Below are 27,629 nucleotides of genomic sequence, written 5' to 3'. Positions count from 1 at the left end.
TTTGGCATCTTTTTTGTGTCACCAGCATACTAAGGCCAGTCTGAAATGATTTTATAGTACCAACTCTAACTAACGAGGCCACATGATCATGGGTTTATCTGGATCTTTACGAATGTTTAATTAATTCCAGTAATGCAAAAAAGTTACTTTTATCATTTCATGTATAGATCAGTAAAAAAACAAATGACAGATTTTTTCGACAAGACATTTCGCACTACATTGCGTGGCATAGGATTGCTTGAATTATTATTGATATTGATTTTTAGTAACTAAGTCGTTGTATAATTATATTAATATACAAACACATGGAAATTTTCTGTTCGAAGTTGGTCTTCGAATTTGTCATATTGACTGCTGAGCTTATTGTGTTTTTTGATTGTATTGATGGGAATATGACAAATTAAACAATGTGCTTCAGAATTTTGTGAAGAGCAGAAATCAACTGCCATTTTCTTCGAAAATGCCACCTTCTTCGTGTACTTTGCGTTTAATTTAATTACTCAAGTGTTTTATTCAAGTATTCTTTTGCTAGCTTGATGTGTATTCTTAATTGGGTCAAAATGTGGACAAAAAAAATTAATATTCCAAAACTACTTTCAGTAAATTGTTTTCTGTGTGAATAATCAATTTCACTTTAGAAGGTTTGAAAAATCTATTACATTTAGATAAAAAAAAAACTTCCAAAATACTATTACAATTATTGTTAAGCGTTCGAGGGCCGCACTGGAAGTTCTCTGGGGCCGCGAGTTTGAGATCCCTGGTCTAGATTGAAGTTGTTCAAAAAATATATGATAGTATTTTATCATGAATGATGATTATACCCCTTCCGGAATTTCTTCTATAGTACTACCAAAAGTTGATGAACCAAATATAACACAGGTGCAGTGAGGTACCCGTAATCCTCATTTCCAAAGCTGTTTTAAGTATGTCTGGCGTGTTTTGTGCCTTTTTACAAATAAGACCGCTTATGCAATCTTACGCTTTGGAATTTTTAGTTATTTTCCTCAAGCCCTGCAGGATGTTGGGGCCATACACAACTCTACCGGAGGGTCAAATGTCTTTGCATGCCTCCATAGGTTGTTTTTCTATTGCAATTTTCTATTTTCAATTGCATTGTATTTCTTGGAATCACACTCTCACTGATATGTCGCCAGACTTCTGATATCTCCCCGTCTGCTATAGTTGTCCTGTGAATAAATAATAGGGAATTGAGATTAGACGAATAGTTGAAAGTTTTGCTTTATGTCGGCTTAATTTCTTGATTGATATACTTACTATTTCTGCTATTGCCTCTTGTGCTGCAAGAGTCTCACAATGCTTAGACAGGTTTGTCCACAACTTTCACATCTGAAGAAAGAGAGGAGATTTATTAATTTTCGTTAAGAATAAATAAAGCAGTCTATATGATTCAGAATGGAAAAGCTAATAAATCCAATATCTCATGTTTTATTTAAAAAATATTTTACTGAATTTTGGAAAATAAACCAACTAATAAAAGGGTTTAGTCAGAAAATTACAAGCATTCGTGGCTCCAAATACTTGAGAAATCAGACTATACAATATAGACCGGTATGAGTGAAATGTTAGGTGAACTTGTTAACAATTTGATTCAATACGCAAATAAAAGTGAATGCGTAATAGTATGTTACAATGAGCAGCAATCAACAATGAGTATATATCCTCACTGATTAAAAAAATCTAACTGGAGGTGCATGAACTATTTGAAACCATAAGGAGTAAGTAAATATGTAATTTCGGCAAATGGGCAACTACGTACCGTACTGAATTAATAACTTCGTAGTATTTGACAAAGGCTGGCTTTCCCACATGTACTTAACAGTGCGATGCCCGGGTGTGATATACAACAATAGTATTCACCTTACCTTTTACCGATTTCTTTTTACCCTAACTTTCAAAAATATCATTAAAATCGACAACAACTGTCACAGCAGGCACGAACACCATTCGTGCTACGCCTTGAAAGCAGCACACATCCGCTCGTTTTCGTCTCGTCAAGTATGTGCATTGGAGCGTGCTATCGAATACGATCTTCGGACAAAAATGCCGGAGTTGCGCATCATGTTGTTTAATGTCATTGCTCACCCTGACCTCCCACGGCTTCGCATCGATTTGACGCGTTAAAAAATTGTAATATCCCTAATTTCAAATCAAAATAACTTCTGAACCATTAGATATCAGATGGTCTGTAATATGTCATATAAAAGCTTATCTAGTCTTTTATTTTTAACTGGCATTATTTTTCACGAGATGTTTTAATGAGATGTGTAAGCCTATTTTTAGTCCCATCTACTAATTTTTTGTATTTTGGTAATATTTAATACCTTTTTTAGAAATGTATCATCAATATAAGTCAAATTTTGAAAAGTATACAAAATTACCTTTCGGATAATATACGGATGACTTTCTTATCATACGCATAACTCATTCTATTGCAGAATTTGTACTATCGATTCAAATGGTTTGCGAACAAAATTGATCAACTATTTTTCACGCCAAGTTTGCGTAACGACGCAAAGGGCGGCGACGACATTGTCGTAACAACGTTCATGTGACGTTTCGTGCGTGACGCTTTGCGTGAGGTATATTGCGCAATTGCACATCTGGTCGTTCACAGCTTGAGTTCAGATTGTGTCATCATTGCATCAGTATCATATCCTCGGCCGCAGATAAAACCCTTATATTCAGACGAATTTTGATCGAACATAGTAAAATTGCTAGAATATAAAGGCCATTCTATATACGTTTATTATTTGGATATGGGACGAAAATGAATGGCCAAAACGAAATATTTGATCCTCATGCAATTATGAGGTTCCGCCGGAAACATCAAGGCTAATTATTCACCGTTGGATATCATGAAAATTGAATAAAAAAAAAACTGATAACGGGTACACGGAAGACATGGTGGCACCAGTAGTTCACCTGGTCAGCGTTTTACATTTTGCGGCTTCATTAGATTTTCGAAATTACTGCATGTACGCTACATTCCTGATATCGCTATATTTACAATGAATTTTAAACGAAAGCTTTGTCCAGATGAAATATTGGATAGTATTCATCTACCGAAAGAAGAAAATATGGCACAATAAAATTCAGCAATGTCGCTAAACAATGCATCCATCGATATGTTCCATCATTCCGTTTTTAGAAATCCTTATTTTTGCTATTCATATATTTCATATCTTTATGCAATAAAACGGCACTAACACTGCATATTGTGTGTTTTAGTCGAACATATTTTGAGGCTGAATGTAATGCGTAAATTTCCCCGTGTATCGTTTACAAGTCGTTAGTCGCTTCACGAGTACGAACTTAAGTAAATGACGTTACGAGCATGCGAGGAAAAGTCTATTTCATAGGGAACGTAAACGTGCTACGTGCCAACGTAATTGCTTAACGTCGCTGCGAAACGGCGTAAATGTGTTAGGTCGTTATTTACGTCACCTTGACGTCGCCTCGATCTTGCGACAAACAAAATCACGAAGAAAAATGCTTCTAAAATTTGAATGGTGCGACATAACTTCAATCTAATGGTATCACTGGAAAGCTATCTTCAAATTCTACAAATGTTGTCGATAATGTACCAGGTTTATTCGAAAACAAATTGAAGTTTTGTCAATTGATTTGAGCAATTTCCAGAAGTTTTTTATGCTTTTTGATGTTGCCAATTTTCATAAGATGATCACAATAATTTATCTCAATTTTGAAATTATACTTAGTCCTGTAGATTATCTTTCACACGATGTAAAACTTGTCTAAATATAATATATGGTTCGCGAGATATGAGGTTTCAAAGTTGCATAACTCTTACGGGATGCGAAAGTCGCTAAAGCGGCTTTCAGAGTCAGAAGACTTTCTCGGGAAAGCCGCTATAGCGGCTTTCAGGGTTCAAAGAGTTAAGCAGCCTATTTAACTGATTTATATATTAAAAACAGTGTTATACAGCGTGATCCCCAAAAAACAAAACCAGCAATTTCTCAATTACTTCTACGAAATGGAGTGAATTATTCAATTTTGTCTAGACTTGAACTTCTGTTTGCGCATGTTTCGACCCAAAAGTATCGGAAAATCGAGGATGTGCTGAGCAAAAATTATGTTGTTCCTAGAATATGTTCCAACTGCTCTTCTCGACATTGAAGAAACAGTTGCATTCTTTTTGCAACATTGTCAATCACTCTTCTTTGGCTATTTCTCTATTTTATCTCTGCAATTGCAGCCTTGAGTTTAATAATCGTGAGGATTGTCCTGATACAAATTGTCCTTCGAACACCCTACAGATCTAAATCTGAGAGGTTTCAGTCCAATAATTAAAGTGGATATCAATGCTGACCGGTTTTCCCTCAAGAATGCAGGCGTCTGATTTGATGTATTGGAGGAGGGTTCGCCCCGACATGCTGGAACCACTGCTGGTCACATATATCAATCCCTCAAGTCATGTCCAGATTTTTCTCAGCACAACTACGTAATGTTCTGATTTCACCGTTTGATCTCTTTCATTTCCATGGCCTGACAGCAGAAGGTGCGCTTCAGCAGAAAACTAAGTGAGTGGTTAAAAATTTTGCAAAACTTCTTAGTATAATCATACGCAAACAGAAGTTCAAGCGCAAATAACATCAAATATTTGTTTTAGAGATAGTTAAGAAATTTTTGGTTTCCGTTTCCTAGATAATCCTGAATTTCCAGAAGTGAAAATGCGCCACTTTCCACTACCATTGGGTTTATACTTTGAACCCATGTTTAGTTTTTCAGTGTTGCATCTTTTGACAACAAAATCAAATTAAAATATCATCACGTGTGAGATCGGGTCAAATTTTATTATTATTTTTTTATTGCTCTTACCAGCTCATTCTTGGTAGAGCGTGCGAGGGGGCGCTGGCAGGATAAGGTTTAGGAAACACTGCCCTAGATCGTTATATTACCTGGCGTCTACATTGAATGAACAGTTAATATTGTACCTTGGCTGCATTTTCTATCGTGATGAATGATGATTTTTTCATCGATAGTGTTCTTTATAATATTTCATTAGGACTTTTCGCCTTGATACGTGTAAATGCGATCCAAGTTGAGATGCGTTCCCATATTTTACATTTTCGACATTTTTATTTGACGTAAATGGCATACTAGGTATCATACTGATTTTAAATGTAAAGCATCATTACTTTCTCTCAGACCTGGGCATTTCGAATCGAATAGTAAATTATTCGAATCGTTTCAGAGCAAAATTACGAATCCCCGCCATCTTGTTTTTTTCTTTCAGCCAATGGTCGAGATGATTTTCTCAATTTTTTTTAATTAAAGCCAAATTTTTTCAATGATATTATGAAATAGGAATATTTTCTGCAGTGGGTTATTGGTAAAACGTGTTTCTTATTGTGTGTGGACGCTCAGCAGTCTGTCTGAGTGATGTATTCTATGTTTCTAGTAATTCAATCGTTAAGATTCGATTCTGAAATCATCAAGTATTCAGAAATGCCCAGCCCTACGTTCTCCTTACAAAAGTTTAAATATTGTATCAAAGTTTGATATAGAGCTTCCCCTTCAGCTGGAAACAGTTTTAGTAGCAAAGATAGTTTATCACCACGAAGATTAGTCAACTTGTATAAGCCCGTACATATAGATACAACCATGTTATAAACTGTTATAATATTGGCAGTCCAATCCGAAACGCTCATATTTGTCAACTTCTTCGTTTATCCAATCTTCGTAATGAGTTATTCTCATGTAAACTCCAGGAATTTTCGGTGACCCACATTGATATCCTCCAAAAGCTGTTACACCTGCGAGATACCACTCACAGGAATCACATCTTTGACACATAAATGGCCCGCCGCTATCGCCCTGTGTAAAATTGGGAATACTTTTTAAAATAAGAATATCGTCTTTGCACATTTCTCGATTGGAAATCTTTGAAATTATTTCCAGATAGGTAAATATATCAACCTTGTGTACTTTATTGCTCGTCGTGATTGGATACGGTCCTTCTAAAATATAAACTCTGTAAAAATGGCCAAATCGTAGCCGACGGATCAATTGCAAAGAGCTTTATTCATATTCCGACTTATCCGTTCCCCCCTGGTGGTATTGACTTGAAGCACTTCAAGTCCGATGTGAACTAAACTACTGTTATCTTTGCTTTAAAAATTACGTCGGTGGATGACCTGAGATCCCACTTTCAGGCAAGGCATCACGAGCTATGAGGAAACCTACATAGAAATTATCTTACTCTGCATGTGTCCACTCCTCCGTCAATTTTTCCACCGCACATCATGGTTTCAGAATTCATATGTGGACTGTGTGATTGTGATTTTGCGAACACGTTCTGACACACACCGAATGGTAAGTGTCTTATTCTGGCTTCTAAAAGATTTGGTGATGATTTTGCAGTCACACCTGATCGAGCTGTGATTCAAAACAATGAATAGCATATGGTAGGAAATTAGAAAATGTACTTTCTTGAATTTTTAATTGTAAAAATTACTTCTTTTGACACGTTTTTTTTAACTCTACCAAAATAATTCCTATAACCTATTATGTTTGAATTGCCGCGTGAAAGAAATATACCGCGTACTATGAACAAAATAGAGACAAATGTTGCAGTCAATAAAGAATTTTCATTTACTATTTAAATGACTGATCTAAGTTATCGACATTCAATAAATGAATGTGTACGATTCTTCATTAAATTATTCAGATGATGTTACCCCAATCATTGACTTTCCTGTTTACTTCTGTAGGTAGGGAATTGTTGTAAAACAATTGTTTTAAATCAAGTTTGGTTTTGCCTGTTTTGTTCAAAATGGCTATACTATTTGATTTTTTGTATTAAATAGGTTGAAGAAAAATGGATGTGAAAAATTGCCAAGCGCTTCCTATTTGCAATAAATCTTTCAAAACGCCACAAATATCGATAGAGGCTCATGCACAACTTCTCAAGCTGTAGTTCAGTGATTGGCGCAGTAAGACGCAACCGATAAGCAATTATGTAAAAGACCCTGTTGCGATGAAACAACCTTGCGAAAATTGAAATGCGATCGAATAAATGAGTTTGTATAACCTTGAAAAACTCTATCACTTCGACCATAAAAACAAAGTATGCTAAGCATAAATTAACCGAACAGTATTAACCGTAATATTGCCATCATTTTATGAGAAAAATGTCAATACATGAACTCGAAATTCATATTATGGTGTCATAACAGATTAGTTGTGGCGTCTTTGCATCAGAGGACTCTTAGAATTGACAAAAGCTAGGCTAGGGTGTCTCATCGTTTATATCAGTATAGATTACCGCCGATATAAGCATATTCTTCATTATTGCAACCCACTCGTTTTGCCGAAAAAGTTTTACTTACATTTTTGAAATTATAATTCCGGCTGCGTGTGCAGCTGCCAGGATGTAACGTTTTGGCGTAGTTTCGCGGCGATGCAAGAGGTATTTCAATAAAAAATACAAAAAATACAGAAAAAATTTGATTTGAAACAAGCCATTGTTTTTTTAAAACACGATTTTTTTAGAATTGATAAAAAAACAAAACCTTATCTGTAGCACTTTTTTACTTAAACCGATTTTAGGGCATGGCGGTAAACTTAGCTCGCTTTCGTGGAGTGGCCAGATAGTCGTCAGTTTTTTGTTGTGCTTTTAAAAACCCTCTCGAAATAAGAATCAAATATCTACCAGTCCGAATTTTCTTGTGTCCCAACAAAGTAACGCTCTATCAGAGTCATTTAAAAACATTGAAGTTAACTAGTTTTTTTTTTAACTGAGGAATTTTCATCCCGGCTTTGCCTGTTTATTAAGATAGACGACATAGTTAAGCCATGTCAAAAAGCTAATCATCTTACTTAGCCCCCATCCTGCGATGTAACATTTCTCATCTATTGGTGTTTTTTCTCCATCCGCCAAACAAAGTGGACGAACATTATTTGTCATGCTAGCTTCTGCGGTCAGCTGCAGTAAAATGAGAAAAAAATTATATAACAGAATAAGCAGACACAACATTTGGGATTTACAGAATAAATATGTTATACTTTAATCATGCTTTATATTAGATCAATCTATACGTGCATGAACTACCAATCGGACAAAATTTTGCCAAGAAAAGATGTTATAACTACCAATTGGACAAAATTTTGCCAAGAAAAGATGTTATAACACATTCATCTTAAGTTTTAAATTCGTATTAGAAGTTTTTACGTATGCAGCTTATATCATAGGAGTATTTACATATTAAATTAAGGATAACAAAGTTGAACGTATTTTAGCCTAAGAAGATATTTTTTATCTTCAACATTTGTCCTTACCGTTATTATTGCTATATCATTAGCAGGTTCAGTGAAGTTCGGATGAATTGTAAAATTTGAAGCATACATTCTTTGAATTAAAGACGATGAATCAATTGTTGTTACGGATCCCAGAAAAACGTTGATTTGTTTTGGGTCAAAATCTCTGATAAATAAAATACAGAATTTATTGTAATAATAATAGTACATTACTAAATCAACCTAATATACCACCATTGGCACATTGTTCAGTTTCCTCTATTTCATACTATTAATAGAAAAATATTTTGTGCATTGATATCTCATTCGCCGTAATGCTGCTACACATTACCTTTGCTGCACGTTCCTTATGAGCTTATAGTTATAGATTTCAACAGAAAAAAATGGAATTGGTATACAACATAAACTTGCCAATAATTTGGTACTTCCGTAGTATGTGAACCAAGATGGCGGACACCGGAAGGTAGTATGTGTACTAGGTTAGGGTTAGGCCATAAATTCAGGTACAAATACTACGAGAGTCACTTGGCTAGTCCCCGAACTCGTAATAGAACTAAAATGAGGACAATTGGAACAAAATTATGGCCTAATTTTAATCTAGTAAATAGGTTCTCAAAGTGCTCCGCGGGAGGAACCTAAGGGCTCCGCGTGCTATTCTATTACTTTTCAAAATACTGACTTTGCTAATTTTGTAATTGTTCAAAGAAGCAAAAACATCTTTAATAAAATTTGACAACAGTATAGACTCGAAATATGGCAAAGAGGCGGAATTCAAAAATGACATTACTCATAAGAAATAGTGCAGCCAGGATTCTTAAGAGGGGGAGAGGTGCAAAATTGGAATCGGAAATATTTGTGCAACATTCTTCGCGATTGAAAAAAAAATTTTTCAGCGGATAACGAGATTGCTGTTGCGTAAAATATTTAATCCATGATCATTGCGAGCAACATTTAAAATGATTTAATCGTGCTTATCGTTACTCACGTTTGATTCGAGATTACTATTAGGATTACTAAAATAAAAGATTACTATTCTAAAATAATATAAAATACGTGATAAACTGCCAACAATAAATAAATTGGAATCGTATTTTTGCGATCTTGGGATTTGTCAAACTTGATTTGTTTTTTCGCACTCGAGATTATTTTTAAGCAAGATATCGCCGTTACAAAAAGCCCTAGTTTGACATTAAAACTCAAAAAGTACAATTTACAATTGTGCAATCTATGACCGATGCGGGCATATTTAAAATGACTTGTTCATTGGGTTAATGGTGTTCAATGTAATAAATCATTACTTCTCAAATTACCACGGCAATCCGCGGACATGAAATGAGAAATGAAGTTAAGTGAACGAAGTTCTTGTGGACTACCGTATATCCTGAACAACGCTGGTATCATAATATATTAGAAACAAAGTCCTATTGCCCACAAAAGAACATACCTACTACCGGTGCCAGTAGTTTGATAAGATATTTGTGCCCTTACCGATTAATTCATAATCGTAATCATGGCTGATTGCGTGGTAGATTTAGCGAATTCGACAAATTTGAGCCGTTTTTGCAACACTAACTCCTACCGCGCAAGTCTGCCACTCAGATTCTTTGAAGGATATCACCGTTTAAAAAATCACAAGGTCTGGGCAAAATACGAACAATTGAAATTTATGTTATGCATGCGGCTCTGTCGGTAGTCTCAGAATCGATAAAAGGTACATCGCGCGCATAATTGACTGTGTTTCGATTTCAGTTACTACGATGAATAACCAAAGAAAACCTAACATAACACCAAATTTTGGGATTTACAATGTATAAAAAAGCTTTAATCTGCCGTGAGTCTGTTAAAACAAAACTTTTAGTGTTATCCTCCGTTTTAAGTTTTAATTTTAATATTTCATAACGCCGCTTTTTAATCAAAGAATTTGAGTTGCGGATTTACCTCTTTATTAAATATTTTAGCCTCTCGTCGCCGATCAAGCAATGACTATAATATGGTAACGATGTTTTCACATTGAACTCATAATTCCCCACGAAAACAAAAGAGCAATTATCGTCGTCATTGTGAAACAATACATGTATATATATGCCGTAGGAAATTTTTGGTTTAGGGAGAATAAACACCGACGTAAAGATGTTAAGGTTAAAAAAAAAACACACCACGCTGACGAAAACAAACGGCGATTGTAACAAAATGCAATCGAGCACGTTATTAGCGACCTTTTAAGTCTTTTAAAAATATCAAAAGAGACAAGATTCAACCCCTAATTTATTAATATGTTTGTCAAGTGTCAAATTTACAGCCTTCATATATAGAATTTATCTGTAAAATTTAGATTTATTTATGGATTGTAGCTTTTAAATTCGTAAAGTACCTTTAACTTACTCAGGAATATTAATCGGTAAGTAACAATTTTAAAATTTATTCTGGGGCTCCGTGAATAATAGTCAACCTCTTCACGGGCTCCGCAAGACCAAAAGTTCGAGAACCCCTGAATTAGTACACATACTACTTTCCGGTGTCCGCCACCTTGGTTCGCATACTACAGGAGTACTAATAATTTTTGTTTCAACATACAAATTGATCAGAACAATTTGTACCATCCAAGGTTAATATATAAGCAAATTTTTAAAACTCAAAATGTACGTTTTTTGAGGTCTTAGATCGTGATTTCACAAGCGTCGATGACTAAGTCTGAAAATTCCTTAAATTATTTAAAAACAATATTGGTAACTTACACCACACAGTGAGCTGCGGTAAGGACGTATCTAGGATGAATGAGAGTTCCACCGCATATTGTTCTTCTAGCTTTAGGACCCAATACTCCTCCAATCACTTCAATTCGGGCCTGTAATTAGAAAAAAATTCACCTCATCCTTTTAGCCCAAGAAGGATTAATTAAACCGACTATTATTTAAAGCCCCAAACCAACAGCAACAACCGACAAACCTTTGCATGACCCACTACCCATGTTATATCACGTTTAGGATTTCGTGTGTATATTGACTATGTATTATGCCTTCTTTTTATCATTATTATACCCATGTTGAAATAGGTGTCACTGTAAACACACATTTCAATTTTCCTTACCATCCATTTAAATCGAGTGACGGAGGAAATTTTTCCACGAAAGATCGCCGTCCTAATCGGAAAGGAATTTCTCCGTGCCTGAAAAATTGTTCACTATATCAAACATGAACCCCTTTCAATCATGGTTTATGTACATGATTTAATAATAGAATTATTGTGTCCAAGTTTGATATAGTGAAATATTTTATGATTGACTTACCATCCAAGGGAATCGTTTAGCTGAACTGATACTTCCACCGAAAATTCTCTTTGCAACCCTGAAACATTGTTTTTCGACTGATTGATCACAGCATTCAGTGTATTGACTTCCATAACGATATTCGATGCAGTTTTCTACAAACCAGATTGAAAGTTTGGAGCAGATCCTTTTATGACTATAATGTAATCGCTAATTACATAAACTATCCTGTAACAATCGGACACTACAAGTAAATATGCCCGCGAATACTAGATTTACAAATACCCACTGAATGGACACGCATGTGTGTTGCAATCTTTGTATTCTCTGGGACAAATTTTTCTGTCCCATTGTGGGCATGATTTGATATAAATACTGGATCCTCCCCCACAAGGTCGGGAACATGTCGTCCATTCGTCAAATGGTATTGCTCCGGCTATAATTGAAACAAAGTACAATTAAGATACAAACGGAAATAATATGATTCGAGCTATCGATTGCGTTTTTGCAGAACAAACTACTTATCCTTCTTCTATGCTTTTGCGCTGCTCGACACGTGTACATATAATTTAAAGATGCTGTAGCAAGAGTGAAGATAACTATTCTAAGCGATTAGAAAATCTTGCTGCACAGTAACACAGATATATATATATATTTGAACGTTCGTCTGATCATGGTCAGACAAACCCAGCAAGAAAAGCAATAGCATGCATGATGGATACTATATGGTAGTTAGCCGTAATAAAGAATCAATAAGATCAGGCATTGCATAATTAATTTACAGTCGGAGAGTAGATAAAATGTTGTTGATCGTACATCGGGAAACTGATTTTTTTTGTGTATGGCTCATCCAGATGTCTGAAGTTGGTTATATGGACCATCGACAAAAAATGTTGCACAACCCTGGTTTACAGCATCGACACAGAATTATACCACATAAAATTTAACGTAAATCTTGCAAAAATCTTGAGACATTTTGCCCTTTTATATTATAAGAAATATATATGTTTTTATTCGAAGATGTAGTGCAGTGCTATTCAAATGAAATAACATCGCAATACAGACCGACGCATTCAGAAAGTTCGCAATTTGTAATCTGGATATTTTGTCCAATGCATTCATCTTCTACTGTGCAAGTTCTGTTCCTTACTCTTGTTCCATTTCCACAAGTTACACTACATCTGTTCCACTCACTCCATGCGCTCCACTCAACTGAAGTAAGATTGAATATTTGATAGATTTTATAAAAGGACCACCATAAGGGCAACCCGCGACAAACTAACGCGGTAATACATGGGTCACGTTGTAATATTACGTTGCACGATGAAATCGAATAAATTATCTTCTAATTATCATTTTTTATGCCAATGTGCATATTATAACAAGTTAGCAGCAATGCTCAAATATATGGGCACGGAAGCCAAGGCGAAGTAATATCGAATTTTTATACTACAGTACCGGTAGTCTGACCACCAGATCGCTGAGATGCGATCAAGGAATCACGGCACGGTGCGTAATTTGTAATGTTGATGACGTCATCACGCAAAAAATGTCACCTCAAAAACGAATCACATAGAGCCCACAGAAAATTTTGAAATTAATAATATTCTTCTAGTGACAACAATAATCTTCAGCTACTAAAACATTCAAAGCAATTGGTTCAATAGCGAATTTTTTCACAACAACCGTAAACAAGAACAAGAGGGAAAGAATTCTAACAACAACATAATAACATCACGATCCATAGAATTCATTTCGTGTTCAATAACCGCTTTAATATATTTAATACAATGATGACTTGTTACTGAATGATGTAAGCTATGTCTATTTATATATATTTCATCATTCATTTTTCAAGATTTTTTTACCCGTGTTACTTTTCAATAAGAAAAGATTTGAAAGTTGTGTAAATCCACATACCACATGGCTTATTTGCAGAACAAAATCCTTGCTTTGCATCGTTTCCGGTACAAGAATCCGACAAACACTTTCTAGTTTTTTTTCTGATTCCAACATCGGAACCACAGGTTACTGAACACGCACTCCATTCTTGCCATGGTCCCCAAGTATCTTTGAAATAATATTCTTTAGCAATAGATTTTTTTCTACATATGTGTGGAGAAAGTAACCTAGTATTACACACCATTTGTTTGTATAGCATTGGTGTATTTAATTTTACTAAATGAGTAATATACCCTATCTCAGTAAATTTTATAAAATTGGTTACTGTTACACACATAAATTTACAAGCCAGATATACTCAGAATTTCATGTCGTTCTCAAATTCACAAAGTACTCTTTCCATGCTTGCATACCTTTCGGTCCACCGTCACACCATCCACATGATTTTTTACATCGTGTAATATAAAATTGTGCATTGCTTCGACACTCTTGTTCCGTCAAGGATTCACAATTTATGTAAGGTGCTACATCTTCACACGCTTTTGCTGATGCAAAATATGATAACAACATTAATTTTACCTCTAGCGTAACCCTACCTGATAGTTATTTTTGCAAACTTGGTTAATAATAATTGTAAATAAAGAAAAATTAACGAAACTATCACTAATGATACTTAACTAGAGTACTGCTCTTCAAAGTGTGTGCCAGTGCAAATCATTGGCTTGGCAAAAGTAATTGGAATACGTACATTTGGAACACCATCCACAAGAATAATCACATTTTCGTTGCAACTTTTTTATTGTTTTTGGTTCATTGCAAAATCCTTCATCTTTGAAAAATTCGCATACGCCAAACCGTTTGGTATCGACGCACTCAACTGTAAATATAATAAATACGGATTTGTCGTAATGGATGTTTTTCTCCGAGCTTCGATTTCAGACAGATATTCGAGCAGGGCCACGTTTTTGGGGTTTTGCGTGATATTTGTCAGCTTTTAATTGTGTTTACAAACATTAGTTGTAAATCAAATAACTTAATTGTCACTGTCTTTTGAGAAGCTTCAGTTTGTTGCAATATTAAATTAGTCCCGGAAAAGCTGGAATAGACTAGGCTAAAATTAGCTATCACTATTTGTGAGCGGCATATGGTTGAATTTTTACGGCATTGGTAAATGCTAATTTGCGTCCATAACACCGGAGTCATTAATCGGCGCTCCGAGAGTATTCGTACCAAGATTACGCACAACCCGAACCCTAACTCGGTACACATACTTCGGGAGCACCCATTTAGCAATGACTACCTGCATCAACGAAAAATAATATTTATCAATAAAAGAAACGTTTTCTGCAATTAAGCACATTAAAATATTATTAAATAACTCTACAATATTCCTGTTCTAGACATGTATCAATAATGCAAACAACCAACTTGCATCTGGTTCTTCCTTTGGTACCTGCGCCTTCACCATATTCCATAATGTCATTAATAGCAATATACAAGTAATATTTCCGATATATAATTTATTTGTGTGACAGATAATCATTTTTAATACAATTCTGTAAAATAGCAGAAAATTAGTTTATTCAACCTCGTGGGTAATTAGAAGACAGCATTTACAAATACCTGCATTTTTTTACAGAATATAACAATCGAATTCTTTCCTTTTGTAGTGTTCAGTACCTAACAAATACCTCAAATATTCGTCAGAAACTTCCCTCTTAAATACCGAAATCTAACTTGTATAAAATCTAATGCTAATCTGTGAGTTATAAGCTGGGCAAAATTAGCCATGGGCGAAATTTTGTTTTTGGTTTGACGGCTCGAATTAATTGTCGAAATGGCCTGGAGTGTTTGATGTTGTTTCCTTCATTTGCCGGGTATTAGTTCAAATTACCGCGATTTTACATCGAATGAATCAGCTATATAGAAGAGTTATTATTTTGAACGATCTAAGAAATCACGCAAATGATTTGTCATACTCTTTTACTATGAAGCGGTAGTAATAATTTTTATTTCGGGACTCGAAAATGAAGTTAGTTACATTTGTCAGACGATGCATGGAGTTTTCAAGAAATTTGTTCAAATTATGATTAGTTTTAGTTTCAGAATTTGTCAGGATACCTTTATTGAACTAGAAACGTAACTGGGACTGATTTGGTAACGAACCATACTAATACAAATCCAATGAATTGATATATTTTTCTAAATAAGCAACTTGACGGAATTATATCCGCGGCTATGAAGCGTATAAAAAGCACTCATTTCCGTTATTGGCTATGACCAAAAATGTGTTTTTTTTCCCCATGAACACTTCAACGATCAGTTCCCAGAGTGTTTTACGTTTTATCCTTTTTCCTAGTTTAGGGCTTCTCATAATCTCCAACTTAGGACTTTGTGAGTACCAAGCTCCGTTGGACGTTGTTCTAATCCAACTATTATAAGTGTGACGATTTCCACACTAAAAGTGTTTTGTGACTACGGGAATGTAAAATTTCGCATCATTGATAATTATCGATATTACCGGCTTCTAATGTGCCATCAAAATGACGTGGCCGACAGTCACGTGGCTACACGACTGTTCTACTCCACATTCCATTATATACGATGACTTTTATATATTACTTTAGTCCTGCCTGTTTATTCGATTTGAGATGATGTCTTGCCACTGGCGTAACCAGGAATCACTTTGCTCAAATATGCTGTTTATTTGATAAAACTCTATGAATGGCTTTACTTAGCCTGGCGAGGCCAGTTATACGGCTGGCAATCCACCAGATGACGTTTTTAAAAATACATCTATTTTGTCAGATACGAACCTTCCTGCCTAAATACTGTACTGTACTAAATATTGTATTCTTTTTTAGGAATTAAATCGTCTACTATGAGGAGAAAATCTTCGGAAGGGGAGCGCAAAATTTGCTGTGACGATTGCGATTTGATAACGCGAATGCACAAAGGGTGATCACACAAACGCGTAGGTTTTTATGATTACTTTCCTAATACCATTGCCAGAATCTTTATTCATTTAGCCGAACCAGAGAACCGTATCTGTATAAAAATCAATGTGTCTCTTATATATCTCAATACCAAGATATTACTTTAGCAACCGTTTTCTAACATTGTGCATTACACCACTTGAGTCATTTCTTTATACTGTATTATAAAGTTTATAATTATATAAAAATATGAAAAAACACTTGAATAAAATTAGGATATAAAACTAAATAAAAGCATCAAAAACTTAAAGACAATCATGGTTTTTAATATTGCACTTCAATCATATAAGTAAGTTATATCTAATGCATGGCTGATGAACTCCCTATCACCTATCTCCATTGTTTTATTTATTCCATTGTGTAAACAGGGAATATTTTTGACAGGTGATATTCACAGTTGAGAATGTGATCACGGAATGAATCAGTCCAAGTTGTATATTCAATCATAGAAAGCAAGGAATTGCATATTTGACCTCAAAAATAGATTATAGGTAAACAACTCGAGTGTTTATGAATTCCCAATATATATACATTGGTTGGTTATACTGATAAATTCATAATATTTAACAAAATTTACTACACATCTTGGCAGATAGATGGCACAGTTAATAACAGATCAATTAAGTATCTTCCAAGGGCTCGGAGCAGTAGTCGCAATTAAAACTGAAAGTATTCTTAACAGTATGTCAAAGAAGGCTTGCATTTGCCAAGGTTTCTGTTATCATAGTTCAATATTTTCAGATTTCAGATTTTTGGAGTCGCAATTTTTTCAACCTCGGATCGGAGTCAAAACGATTGAAGTCCATCAGCAACCCGTGTACGTCTCATTCGACGCTGATGACACTATTGATCGAATCCAAGGTTCGTATTCTACGACGTTGGTATACACACCAGGGTGTTTCGGTAACCCGCAGTTGTCAGAACCGAATGACGTTACACCAGCTAAATACCAGGAACATGATGAACATCTTTGACACATCAGCGGTCCCCCGCTATCACCCTGAAATTACAGAAAGTCTGAATGTTTGAAGAAAATTTACGTAATTCTGTTTTATTTCCGATTTACGCAAATAAAAGTGGGCAACCATATTTATACTGGGGCGTACAATTGCAATATCCAATTGGCCTGTTTTATAACAGCTTACTGCTGCATATAACAATTTGGATTTCTTTTCAATTATATATTTATGGTACGGGTTTTAGATTTGATTTTAGATTTAATAGTAAAGTTTATTTCTCAGACCGTTGGCGCAGAAATCATTACATAAGCAGTCCAAATCAAATTGTTATTGTGATGTACATTACATAAGCAGTCCAAATCAAATTGTTATTGTGATGTATATATATATATATACTAGTGTTGGGCAGTCCCGAAACCGAAAGTAAAATCGAGTGACGGGAAATTCGAGTCAAAGTCAAGTCGAATCACAGAGGTGAATCTTATTAGCAGTTCAGTATTCCCAACCAATAAATCCATTACCTATACGGCCTATAGCATGCTATCGCCTTAAAGAACTTTCCGAAAAATCGAGAATTGGCCGATGGATATTTTGGGCAATAGATTTTATATACCGACGTCTAAATAGAGAAGATTTAAATCGTTTCTTACGGCACAGGTATCGACTCCTCCTGAAACACTGCCAGCGCAGATCATAGCATGTTCTTTTATGCCTTTTCTATAGACGGAGGTATCGTAAGCCGATTTACAAATCTTCATGTCTAGTGTACGAAGAGAAACTTCGTTCAAAATTGAACTGGTGAAATCACTCACTGGATTTGCTGTAGAAGATAAAATTGTAATTAAACACGTTTTTGTCTATTTCAGTCTTATTTTATTGAGAACAATATAAGTTATATATAACAGAAGCATATATCACGATAAATAACGTTTTCTGATGAATTTTGAACGCGTGAATACCATCATCAATTACATATGACAAATATTCAAAACAATATTTGCGAAAATGAAAGTATGCACTTACGTCGCCGTAGGATACCCAGATTTACCCTAAATAATCTGCTTATAAAATCACGATTATGCTTATAATACTCCTGCTACATACCAACTTTTGTCTGGCCAATTATGTGTCATACATGAATTGAGACAGTGCGTTATATCAGCTCCATAATCTTGATTATACTTTGTTCAGTTACACCTAATTTTTAGTGAGTTAGACAGTGCGTTACATCAGCTCCATAATCTTGATTATACTTTGTTCAGTTACACCTAATTTTTAGTGAATTTAACTCTGTATTTTTCGCTGTCATTTTTTTTTATATATCATAAATATGCGATATCATGACTTTGATGATTATTTACGTCGATCGAGTCATCACGATAAAAATTTCGTGTGAAAAATTTTTGAATAAATATAATAGATAAACTGAACGTTTTTTCCTACTTTTTCCCCAGCCTGCGGCAAAACAATGTTTGTCTGTCGATGTTTGTTCTCCACCAGGAAGACAAATAGGACGAACGTGTTCGGTGTACGTTACTGGCTCATTCAACTACAGAAAACAAGCAAAGGATGTTACCAATAAAGATATTTAAGAGTCGTATGTGGATACAAATAAAACCATCTACAGTCTTTGACATCTTCTGAGTGAGCGAATCATAAAGTTTTTTTCACATATATCAATGCAAATCTTTATAAATTAAACAAATTTTTATTTTATGCTGATACTATATCAATTTATATTTATTTATCATGCAGTGGGTTCAAAATATGGTAATAATCGTATTTCAACAGAAAAAAATGTTGAAATTGATAAAAATGTGTTGTTTGAAGTAACTTCTGAGATTGGGATTAACAGTGGTAATCTGGAGTGCCATTAATAATTCATAAATGAATACGACGATCTTGTAAAGAAAACTTGTAGGCAACTGGTTGGAGTTGTGGAATAACAAAATCGCTGAATAATTTCAATGCTGCGTACTAGAGCTAAGAAGAAAAAGGTTCATCTGAATTTTAAAATCAGAAAGTATTTTGTGTTCCCAATTCCAAAGTTATCAACTTCCTATAAAAGATCACACGGCAATTATGAACGCTATTTAGTTGACTGGTTATTTCAGATTTTTTGATGATTGTCAGAAAGTCAAAATCAGAAAGTAACTTGTGATCCCAATTTCAAAATTATCAACTTCTTGTAACAGATCAAACAACGATTATGAACGCTATTTAGTTGATTGGATATTTCAGATTTTTTGATGGTTAGAATAAATATCGTTACATTTTGGTTTGTATTCCCAGTTCAACCTAGGTCCATTTCGGAATATCATACTGTACATATTATTATTCCGTAAAGCACCTTGCATGTCGTTGTAAGTGGCTGTTTGTACATGGCCTTGTTCGGGCAAAAAAGTGAATACGAGTCGTGTAAAAATGAAAACTAACCTTGATGAGAGCAATATCATTCGCAGGCATAATAAACTGCGGATGAATTATGATTTCAGCAATTTTTCTTCTTTGTACATTTTTCTTGTTGTCACCAATTGATGTAAAACCCATTGTAAGGGAAATGTCATCTTTAGAAAAATCTCTGTCAAAAAATAAATAGTCTTACTGAAAGTATTATTCTATTCTGTATATTTCTGACTTCTGTATATAATGACCTCACACAGTGCGGGACGAATGTAAGATATTGGTTTATGTTTGAAATTGACTAAATTATACATTTTAATTCCGGAAAATGCATGTATACTTAAGAAAGCAAGATTTCCACAATCCTGTTATTGGCAAAAGGTATATCAAAGAAGCAGAAATGTTAAACCTCGCAAAAACCATGGATCAAAACATGGGTCAACACGCATTAAATTTTTGTTTTTGTCAATTCAAATCAAAGGTGGCAGCAGGTGCGTAGCCAGTAATTATTTTCAACGGGGGTTTCTGAAATTTCTATTTGCCAAGTTTGACCGAAACAGCAAGCGGGTCCGGCCGAACACAAGAAAACATGTGGTTTCATGAGTCTTGAAGGTCAAAAAAGCGTTTTATGCTACGAAAAATTGCTATGTATGGTAAATAAAGATGCTTTTATTTTTTTTACATTTCAAAAGGGCGGGTTCCGACCCCCAAAACCACCCCCTGCCCTGGCTACGCCCTGATGTACAGCTAGTAAAAAACCTAATACCAAAAGTCTATCGTTGCTTACATACATACCTAACACAATGACCAGCAGTGACGACCCATTTTGTCGTAATTAATGTTCCACCACATATTGCTTCATCTCCAATTATATTTTTCATTGCCATGTATACCTGGCAAAAGCAAAGCATAAAAAGTAAATAAATTTGTCAGTAAAAAAGTAAGATCAAAACAAAGCTGATAAAAATGCTGTGCCATTGCTTGGACGGCGAGCATAGAGCGGTAAAAATATTTTAATTCTAATTATGGAGCCGTTTCCCCAATTTTCCCTGACTTAGATTCTTTAGGTCTTGCGTTGTTTCATGGCTAGTGGCAGCATAATATGAGATGTCTATGCGCAAGCTTCTGGATCGTTTGTAATTTATACTGACTTGTTTTCCTTCAATATCCAAATGAGTGACTGTGACTGGTCAAAAATAAACTTACTATAATTTAGTATTGTATAAGTAATTACAAATTATGGTTCACCGAACTTAAAAGATTGTCTGTCGCCTGAAGTTTCGATTTTGCATTTCCAAAAAATCTATAATAAATTGCTACCATCCAAGGCCATTGTTTTGAATCCGCACTATTTCCACCTATGATGCGTCCACCATTGCTCTTTCTACCACAAGTGTCATCAAACGTTGATATGCAACATTCTGAATTGCTTTTATATCGATGCATTTCTCCCCATAAACAAATTTCTGAAAAGCAATTTTTCATTTCAGGCAACGATAACTCGTAAATTGTATAATAAAAGTTGATGTTATGTATTAAAATATGAAAATCCCGAGGCTATATACGGTACCTTTTAATTTAGATATGAGTGAGCGCGCATAATTTACCAAATGTGATGACTTTTTTCAGGTACACTTAGTAGCTGTATGCTTACACTTGTCTATCATTATTGTGCTGATGGAAATTATAGGCAAATATCTTGACTTCATATGACGAGTAATCTTTATTCAATGCCTTGACCAGTGCGAATAATTTAGTAACCCAGCTGCAATAAACTTTCCTATATTGAAAATTTCTGTAATTCGATAAATAAATTCGAAATCACCCACTTGATGGACAAGGCTCAGTCCCACAATCTTGATAAAACGTTGGACAAGTCGAAAATCCTTCGGTACAAAATGTGGTTTTTCTTCTAGTTCCGCCGCCACATGACTTTGAACAAGGACTCCATTCTCCCCACAAAGTTTCTGAGAAGAAAACATTTGTTCGTATATTATTTACCTGTTCAGTAATTACACCTAACGCCCGTGTAAAATGACCCTGACTATAAATTCGCCAGAGTTATTTTATGCGATTATGTTGTTAGAATGCCGTTGATGTAAAATATAGACTCACACGATTCTATCGCTCAGAGATACGTACGACTCAGCTAACTTTCCGCTCAAAAATATGGTGGAGCAGCGGCAATTCTTAGACATGAAATGTAAATCATGAACTTATTTGTATATATTTGATTTGGAATCAGCCCTAGCATTAAAAAGATTTGCCAACCCATGTTCAAAGCGAGGTATAACAATTCAGAAAAGTTGCGAAGTACCGAGAAGACCCAGCGGCGGAAATCGCTACTTTTGGTTTGTAAGTTGTAAGTAAATTGGATCTCAAATTTAACAAATCCTAAAACTTCTGCCTAACTTTCCCCTAAGCTTTTTCAGAACTTACCAGGACAAATAAAGTCATTGCACATCTCAATATCTTTCTCACATGCCAGGTAAGGTGTCGAACATTTTCGTGTGCGAAATCTTAGTCCCGCGTTGCAACTTTTCGAACATTCTGACCAACTTGACCAATCTGCGAAAAGATCAAGAGAATCAATCAATTAATTAATCAAATCAAGTATGAAATAATTATCTTCAAACAAGAAATCTTTATAAAATAATCAACAATGAAATTCAATGTCGAAAAACCCTATAAGACTATATAAACAAATAAAACCTGCGAGACAGTCGCATTCAACGCAGTAACCACATGTTTTTCTGCAGTATTCATCCATCAGCATTCCCGAACAGAAACGTTTGAACTTGATACAATCTGGGCGTAGGTCTGTACAATTTGTTTCGGGCCTACAAAAAGAGTAATTATTTTGTTTTTCACCTGTCTGCAACGACAATGGAGAATCTCTCCTAACCAGGTAAAAAAAAATCTCAGAGGTATCGCAGAGACCAATTTGTACAAGGGCAGTCTGTATGTATGGTATTGATGACCTTTGATATATCCGCTTGATTAAAATGTGGCTCGACTGAATGTAGTTGTATATGGGTAAATATTCAGAGTTATTCATTCTAACAAAGACGGTGTAAAATTTTGGTTTAATCAGATGAAGATTATTGACATAGGACTGACTGGTCGGGGAAATATAGCCCGACTATATACCTTGACTTCGAATCACTTACGGACAAATATCTTTTGCACATTTCTTCGTTTCTCTAATATTTCCGTTGCAACCAGGTCCATTGATGCATTTTCGAGATCGTTTCTGTGTGCCAGCACCACAAGTGACAGTGCATTCCGACCACTCAGACCATTTTGACAACTCTAAAGTTTAGTTGGACTTGATTAATGTGTTCAGCATTTTATACATGCGTTCGTGATTATGGATGTGACGTATTAAAAACTCACGGGGGCATTCTTTTATCATGCACTCTTTAGATTCTGTACTTTTGTCAACTCCTCCGTCTTTACAATCTGAACAGATCCTTGTTCTTGTCATTATTCCTTCGTCGCATGTTGAACTGCAGTCTCCCCATAGGCTCCATTGAGACCACTGAGGCTCTGAAATTCCACACATTATCGTGACGGTTGAAATAAATACAATGCATCGCAGTTTTGCCCTCATCAGTTTAATATATATATAAATTATGAATTGAAAATACAGATTTTCTACAACTGTAATTCTGTTAACACTATCATGGACCAGGCATATCAACATTGCTTTTTATGAGGACCATGTTAACAGTTTTCAATCTCGGACTGATCAATTTTCACGATTCGAGAGTGAGTGTGAAATGCCCGACATGAAGGACAGAAACAAAAGCCTTTGTTTGAATGCTCCATAAGAAATCAATAATTGCGTTCACCAGTGTCTTTATAATACATTCTAACGACATATATTTTGTCGTCCCACGTACTTTTAGATTTGTTGCTCATATATAACACACCCAAAGGCTACATCGCGTGGTATATGTTCATTCTAAATAAAGCTTCTACTTGATTTCCATTCTTTATTTTAGCACAGCATAACGTTACAGTTCACATAATATTCTCCCATTAATTACAGCAAGCTCACTTGGACACGGATCCATCTCGCAATCATCTTGTTGATTCATGGGCCCTTGACATTCGGTACTGATTGTGCTGCATTCCCGCGATCTCGTTCTGGTAGCTGATCCACATGTACTTGAACATTGACTCCAAGATCCCCACTCCGTGAATCCTGTTGCCAGAATACAAAGATGAATATGGGTTGGTTTGACAGAGGTAGTTATTCCTGATTGTTTTGACGCTTCAACGTTACACGATAATTCTACACCCTGAATATTTACAGCCTCAGTACTTCTTGACGACGCCCAGGAAGTGTATGTACCAATATGAAGGTAACTAAATATATTCCCCTACTTTACATCAAGTTGTGTAAAGGGACGGAAGCCCATGGATATATATTCATTTGGCTAACACAGACCGTCCCCGAACTCATAGTAGAACTAAAACAAGGAAAATCGGAATGAAATTATGGCCTAATTATAATCTGGTACACATACTACGGGAGTGCCGTTCTTGACACTTTGGTAGTCGCTCACAACTTCGCACAAAAAGAAATTTCTTTTATTTCTGCGCGTGACCATGCTTCGCGCAATTTTCTTGAATAAATATAATCTTAGTCCAACGTACCACACAATCCACAACTTGCTTTACAGTTTGTATTAATCCAATCTTGATACACTTTATCGTTACAGAATTGATTTTTCTTGAAAACTTCACAAGAGCGATGAAGGTCCGCGCAGTCACCAACCGTCCTGTGCAATGGGTATGACCCGACTACAAAAAGTAAAAATCAAAATAAATCAACATTGTTTCAAAGTCCCCGCAACGGCGAATAACCGGAATCACATCTGGCTGGTTGCTATTTAAATAACTGCCATATAATATTACTAGATTCAGTGATCCGGCACTGAGACACTGCAATTTGGCAACTTCAAAATCGACTTCGAAATGACGACTCATATTCCGAATTTGGAAGAACTCCGACTACAGCCCACGAAAAATGTCACCTTCTCCTCCCTACTTTAGAAGTCTTAAATTTAGACTACCAAAATTTAAATTCTGATTCCAAATATATTCCGTGGACTTTGCAAATACTTGAATATCAACGCTGATCTACTTCACAATAACTAAATGTAAATAAATTCACATTCCATTTCCTTATATAGATATATAAAAAAAAACATACTTCGACATGGAACAACAGTGCATTTTTGAGATTGAAATGTAGAACCGCTGCAAGTTGATAGACCCACTGAATAACATGTTCTTCTTCTCCGCCTGTAAGCCAAACCGCATGTTGATGAGCATTCTGACCACTTTCCCCAACCAGACCAATTGTTTCTCAATAACGGCGATGAAATATCTATAGATACAACTGAGTATGTAAATTAATTTTTTTTAGTAATTATATTCAATTTTATTTTTTATAATTGTTACTAACGCAATCATGCTGACACCAGTGCGTCAACATTTGAATTTTGAACAATAACATAATATATCTGTAACTAACTATATTTTATTCTCATTGGTTGCTGCATCGGGTCAAAGCCCTTATTTTTGTGCCTAGTTTACATCTCCTAAATTTGAAATTTTCTGAACTCCAACACAATTTAAATCCCTGGTATCGTTATTTACGATTTGATGCGATTAATGGTTAAATAAACTATACTTTTGGCATTGTAATGCTGTTCTGCCGTCCCATATTCGAAAAAGTTAACCTAATAAAATGCAATGTGGATGCCTAATATCTTAGAATTTTCTTGCAAGTTTTGATTTTATTGAAGATGGATAGCAATTTCATCTAAATAATCTGTGCTGTTTACATCTATTATCATTTGACCATATTTGGAACTATTGTGAAGCTAATTAATGTCGTTCGGCACGTGCCAATGAACTTGTTGAAAATGGGATTGCAAAAACTCTGTACGGATTGATTTAATTACCATCATTTGTTTACGTGTCTTTTAATAATCAGTTTTGCCTGCGACAGTCCGTTTCTTCGTAATTAACTACAGTACTACTCTCGATATATAAGCAGTAAGCAGTGTATTTATTAATTGTCTGTACAAGAGAGGAAAGTCCGACTTGCAAATTTTGGTCCATGAATATAAAAGAAAATAATGTTTCTGTGAAAAATAGTGTTGACACACTGTCCCCTCTTCAATTCAGTTGTAATAGCGCTTGATTTCAATTCAACTATAGGTCATATTTATATTGATCGCTAATGAAAACAAAATATCCTTGTTTGAAAAGAGCCCTTCTAATGGATTCCAATTGTACAGGAAACTCAGATTAGTTCCTGACTGACTGCTTCTGTAAAACAGAGTTAGTCAGAGTTTCAAGTCAGCATATTTATCGCTTTTGGGCCTGAGCTTTGATTTAGTGAATGAGTAATCATCTTATGCTCTAATATTTACAGAACTAGAACTTTCAATCACGGATTCTGTTTTGATGGGCTATTGCCTTGTGCCTACACTCATTTCTATCTACCGACATGCCTTCTATATATAATTTACCCCTTTTTAATGGGCCTATCATTTCAACTTAGCTACATAACATAATGAATTTTTCTTGCACTCTGTCTGTTGAAATCAAAGTTTCTAAAATACATACCACCAGAAATATCCGAGCAAACTTTACAGGTTCTAGCGCAGTTGTTATTCATCCAAACCGCAAAGGATCGACAAAATCCTCTGTTGCTGAATTTTTCACACAAGGCTTCGGACTCGATGTCGATACACAATCCAGAACTTGCACGAACTAAACAAATATTTATTTAATCAGTATATGATTGAAAAGTAATGTACCCGAATAATTGTTTTATTATTTTTCTGCGGTCGAATTTGACATCGGTAATTAAGCTAAGCAGATCGGAAATAGTTCTGCTAATTTTCAGAACAATCGATTGCTACATCTCATTCCGATGGAACCTGTGTGAAGACTAGTTTAATACAATTAATCGTAGCAGGGTTGACCGTTCTATTTATCTTAGCCTTCCTAATGCTGGGGCATTTCGAGGTGAGTTGAACCACAAAAGTTGTTCTACCTGAGGGAAGCTTTCTCCTCGTTCGTTGTGTACTCCTGGGAAAATAGCAATCTGATCGCGACATGTCAAGTGGGTTGAAACGAGAATATCGAGCTCTTCTGTATTTGCAATGAAGAAATTGAAAGTTTCGAGTTGATGCAGTTCTCACTGAAAACATTATATGTATATATTTATAATAAAACTTTCTGCTCATATATATCTAATAACCAGTTGCAGTCAGACCTTGCTGTATCTTCTGCAACAATAACGCTAGAAATACTAGGTGTTTACCTTCAGAAATTTCAGTCAGAATCAAAAACAAAACGACAGTCGTACAAACTGATGCATATTCCATCATATTCTTTTGCTAGTAAAGCGAAATCTCGTAATCGAGCTCGCTCACCAAGTGAATGCAACTAGATTCTGTTATAATCGCACAGTCAACGAGCAAAAATTGCAAAGAAAAAGGTTAGGATCTAACGTTACCGTTACATTATTCCTACGTTACTACGTAAAATATACAATATGCAATAAACATGTCAGATGAAATGAACTTCAAAGTTGACGCCCTTCCCACGCCTCATTTTATACGACATTCGCTGGTGTCATGTAATACTAGTACTATCTAAGCATGGCCCATGACTGGGTAGTAGGTAATTTGAAAAGTTCAACTATAAATACGTTTCCATGCCAGGGGCAAAGTCTCGACGGCATGGCTTGTTGCGAAGGTCTCGTAAACG

The 27,629-nt window shown here is 35.2% G+C and overlaps 2 protein-coding genes across 3 annotated transcripts; both read right to left on the bottom strand.

Annotated features, from left to right (window-relative positions):
• Positions 1-5,101: 5,101 nt before the first annotated feature.
• Positions 5,102-15,045, bottom strand: LOC120345535 (uncharacterized). Of its 2 annotated transcripts, XM_078115578.1 has the most exons (13): positions 14,897-15,045; positions 14,217-14,345; positions 13,882-14,013; positions 13,487-13,636; positions 12,632-12,778; positions 11,856-12,002; positions 11,588-11,721; positions 11,389-11,466; positions 11,037-11,146; positions 8,323-8,467; positions 7,864-7,969; positions 6,245-6,420; positions 5,102-5,859 (listed from the first exon to the last, which is right to left on the bottom strand). In XM_078115578.1, the coding sequence occupies exons 1-13, from the start codon at positions 15,009-15,011 to the stop codon at positions 5,650-5,652; spliced, it is 1,779 nt and encodes a 592-aa protein (XP_077971704.1). In that variant the 5' UTR covers positions 15,012-15,045; the 3' UTR covers positions 5,102-5,649. The 2 variants fall into 2 exon arrangements, with proteins under 2 accessions (XP_077971704.1, XP_077971705.1); XM_078115579.1 differs by lacking the exon at positions 11,389-11,466.
• A 1,775-nt stretch (positions 15,046-16,820) lies between these two features.
• LOC120346648 (uncharacterized) lies at positions 16,821-27,327 on the bottom strand. Its single transcript, XM_039416433.2, has 17 exons — positions 27,181-27,327; positions 26,911-27,057; positions 26,478-26,624; positions 25,051-25,227; positions 24,492-24,638; positions 23,890-24,036; positions 23,223-23,375; positions 22,997-23,138; positions 22,539-22,666; positions 22,266-22,394; positions 21,656-21,793; positions 21,147-21,292; positions 20,622-20,719; positions 19,860-20,004; positions 18,867-18,972; positions 18,074-18,243; positions 16,821-17,464 (listed from the first exon to the last, which is right to left on the bottom strand). The coding sequence occupies exons 1-17, from the start codon at positions 27,245-27,247 to the stop codon at positions 17,270-17,272; spliced, it is 2,382 nt and encodes a 793-aa protein (XP_039272367.2). The 5' UTR covers positions 27,248-27,327; the 3' UTR covers positions 16,821-17,269.
• Between the last annotated feature and the right edge of the window lie 302 nt (positions 27,328-27,629).

Source organism: Styela clava, chromosome 8 (assembly GCF_964204865.1).
Source record: "Styela clava chromosome 8, kaStyClav1.hap1.2, whole genome shotgun sequence".
Classification (NCBI taxonomy): domain Eukaryota; kingdom Metazoa; phylum Chordata; class Ascidiacea; order Stolidobranchia; family Styelidae; genus Styela; species Styela clava.
Note: the sequence above shows the minus strand (reverse complement) of the source record. Positions and strands in the feature narration are given on the sequence as shown.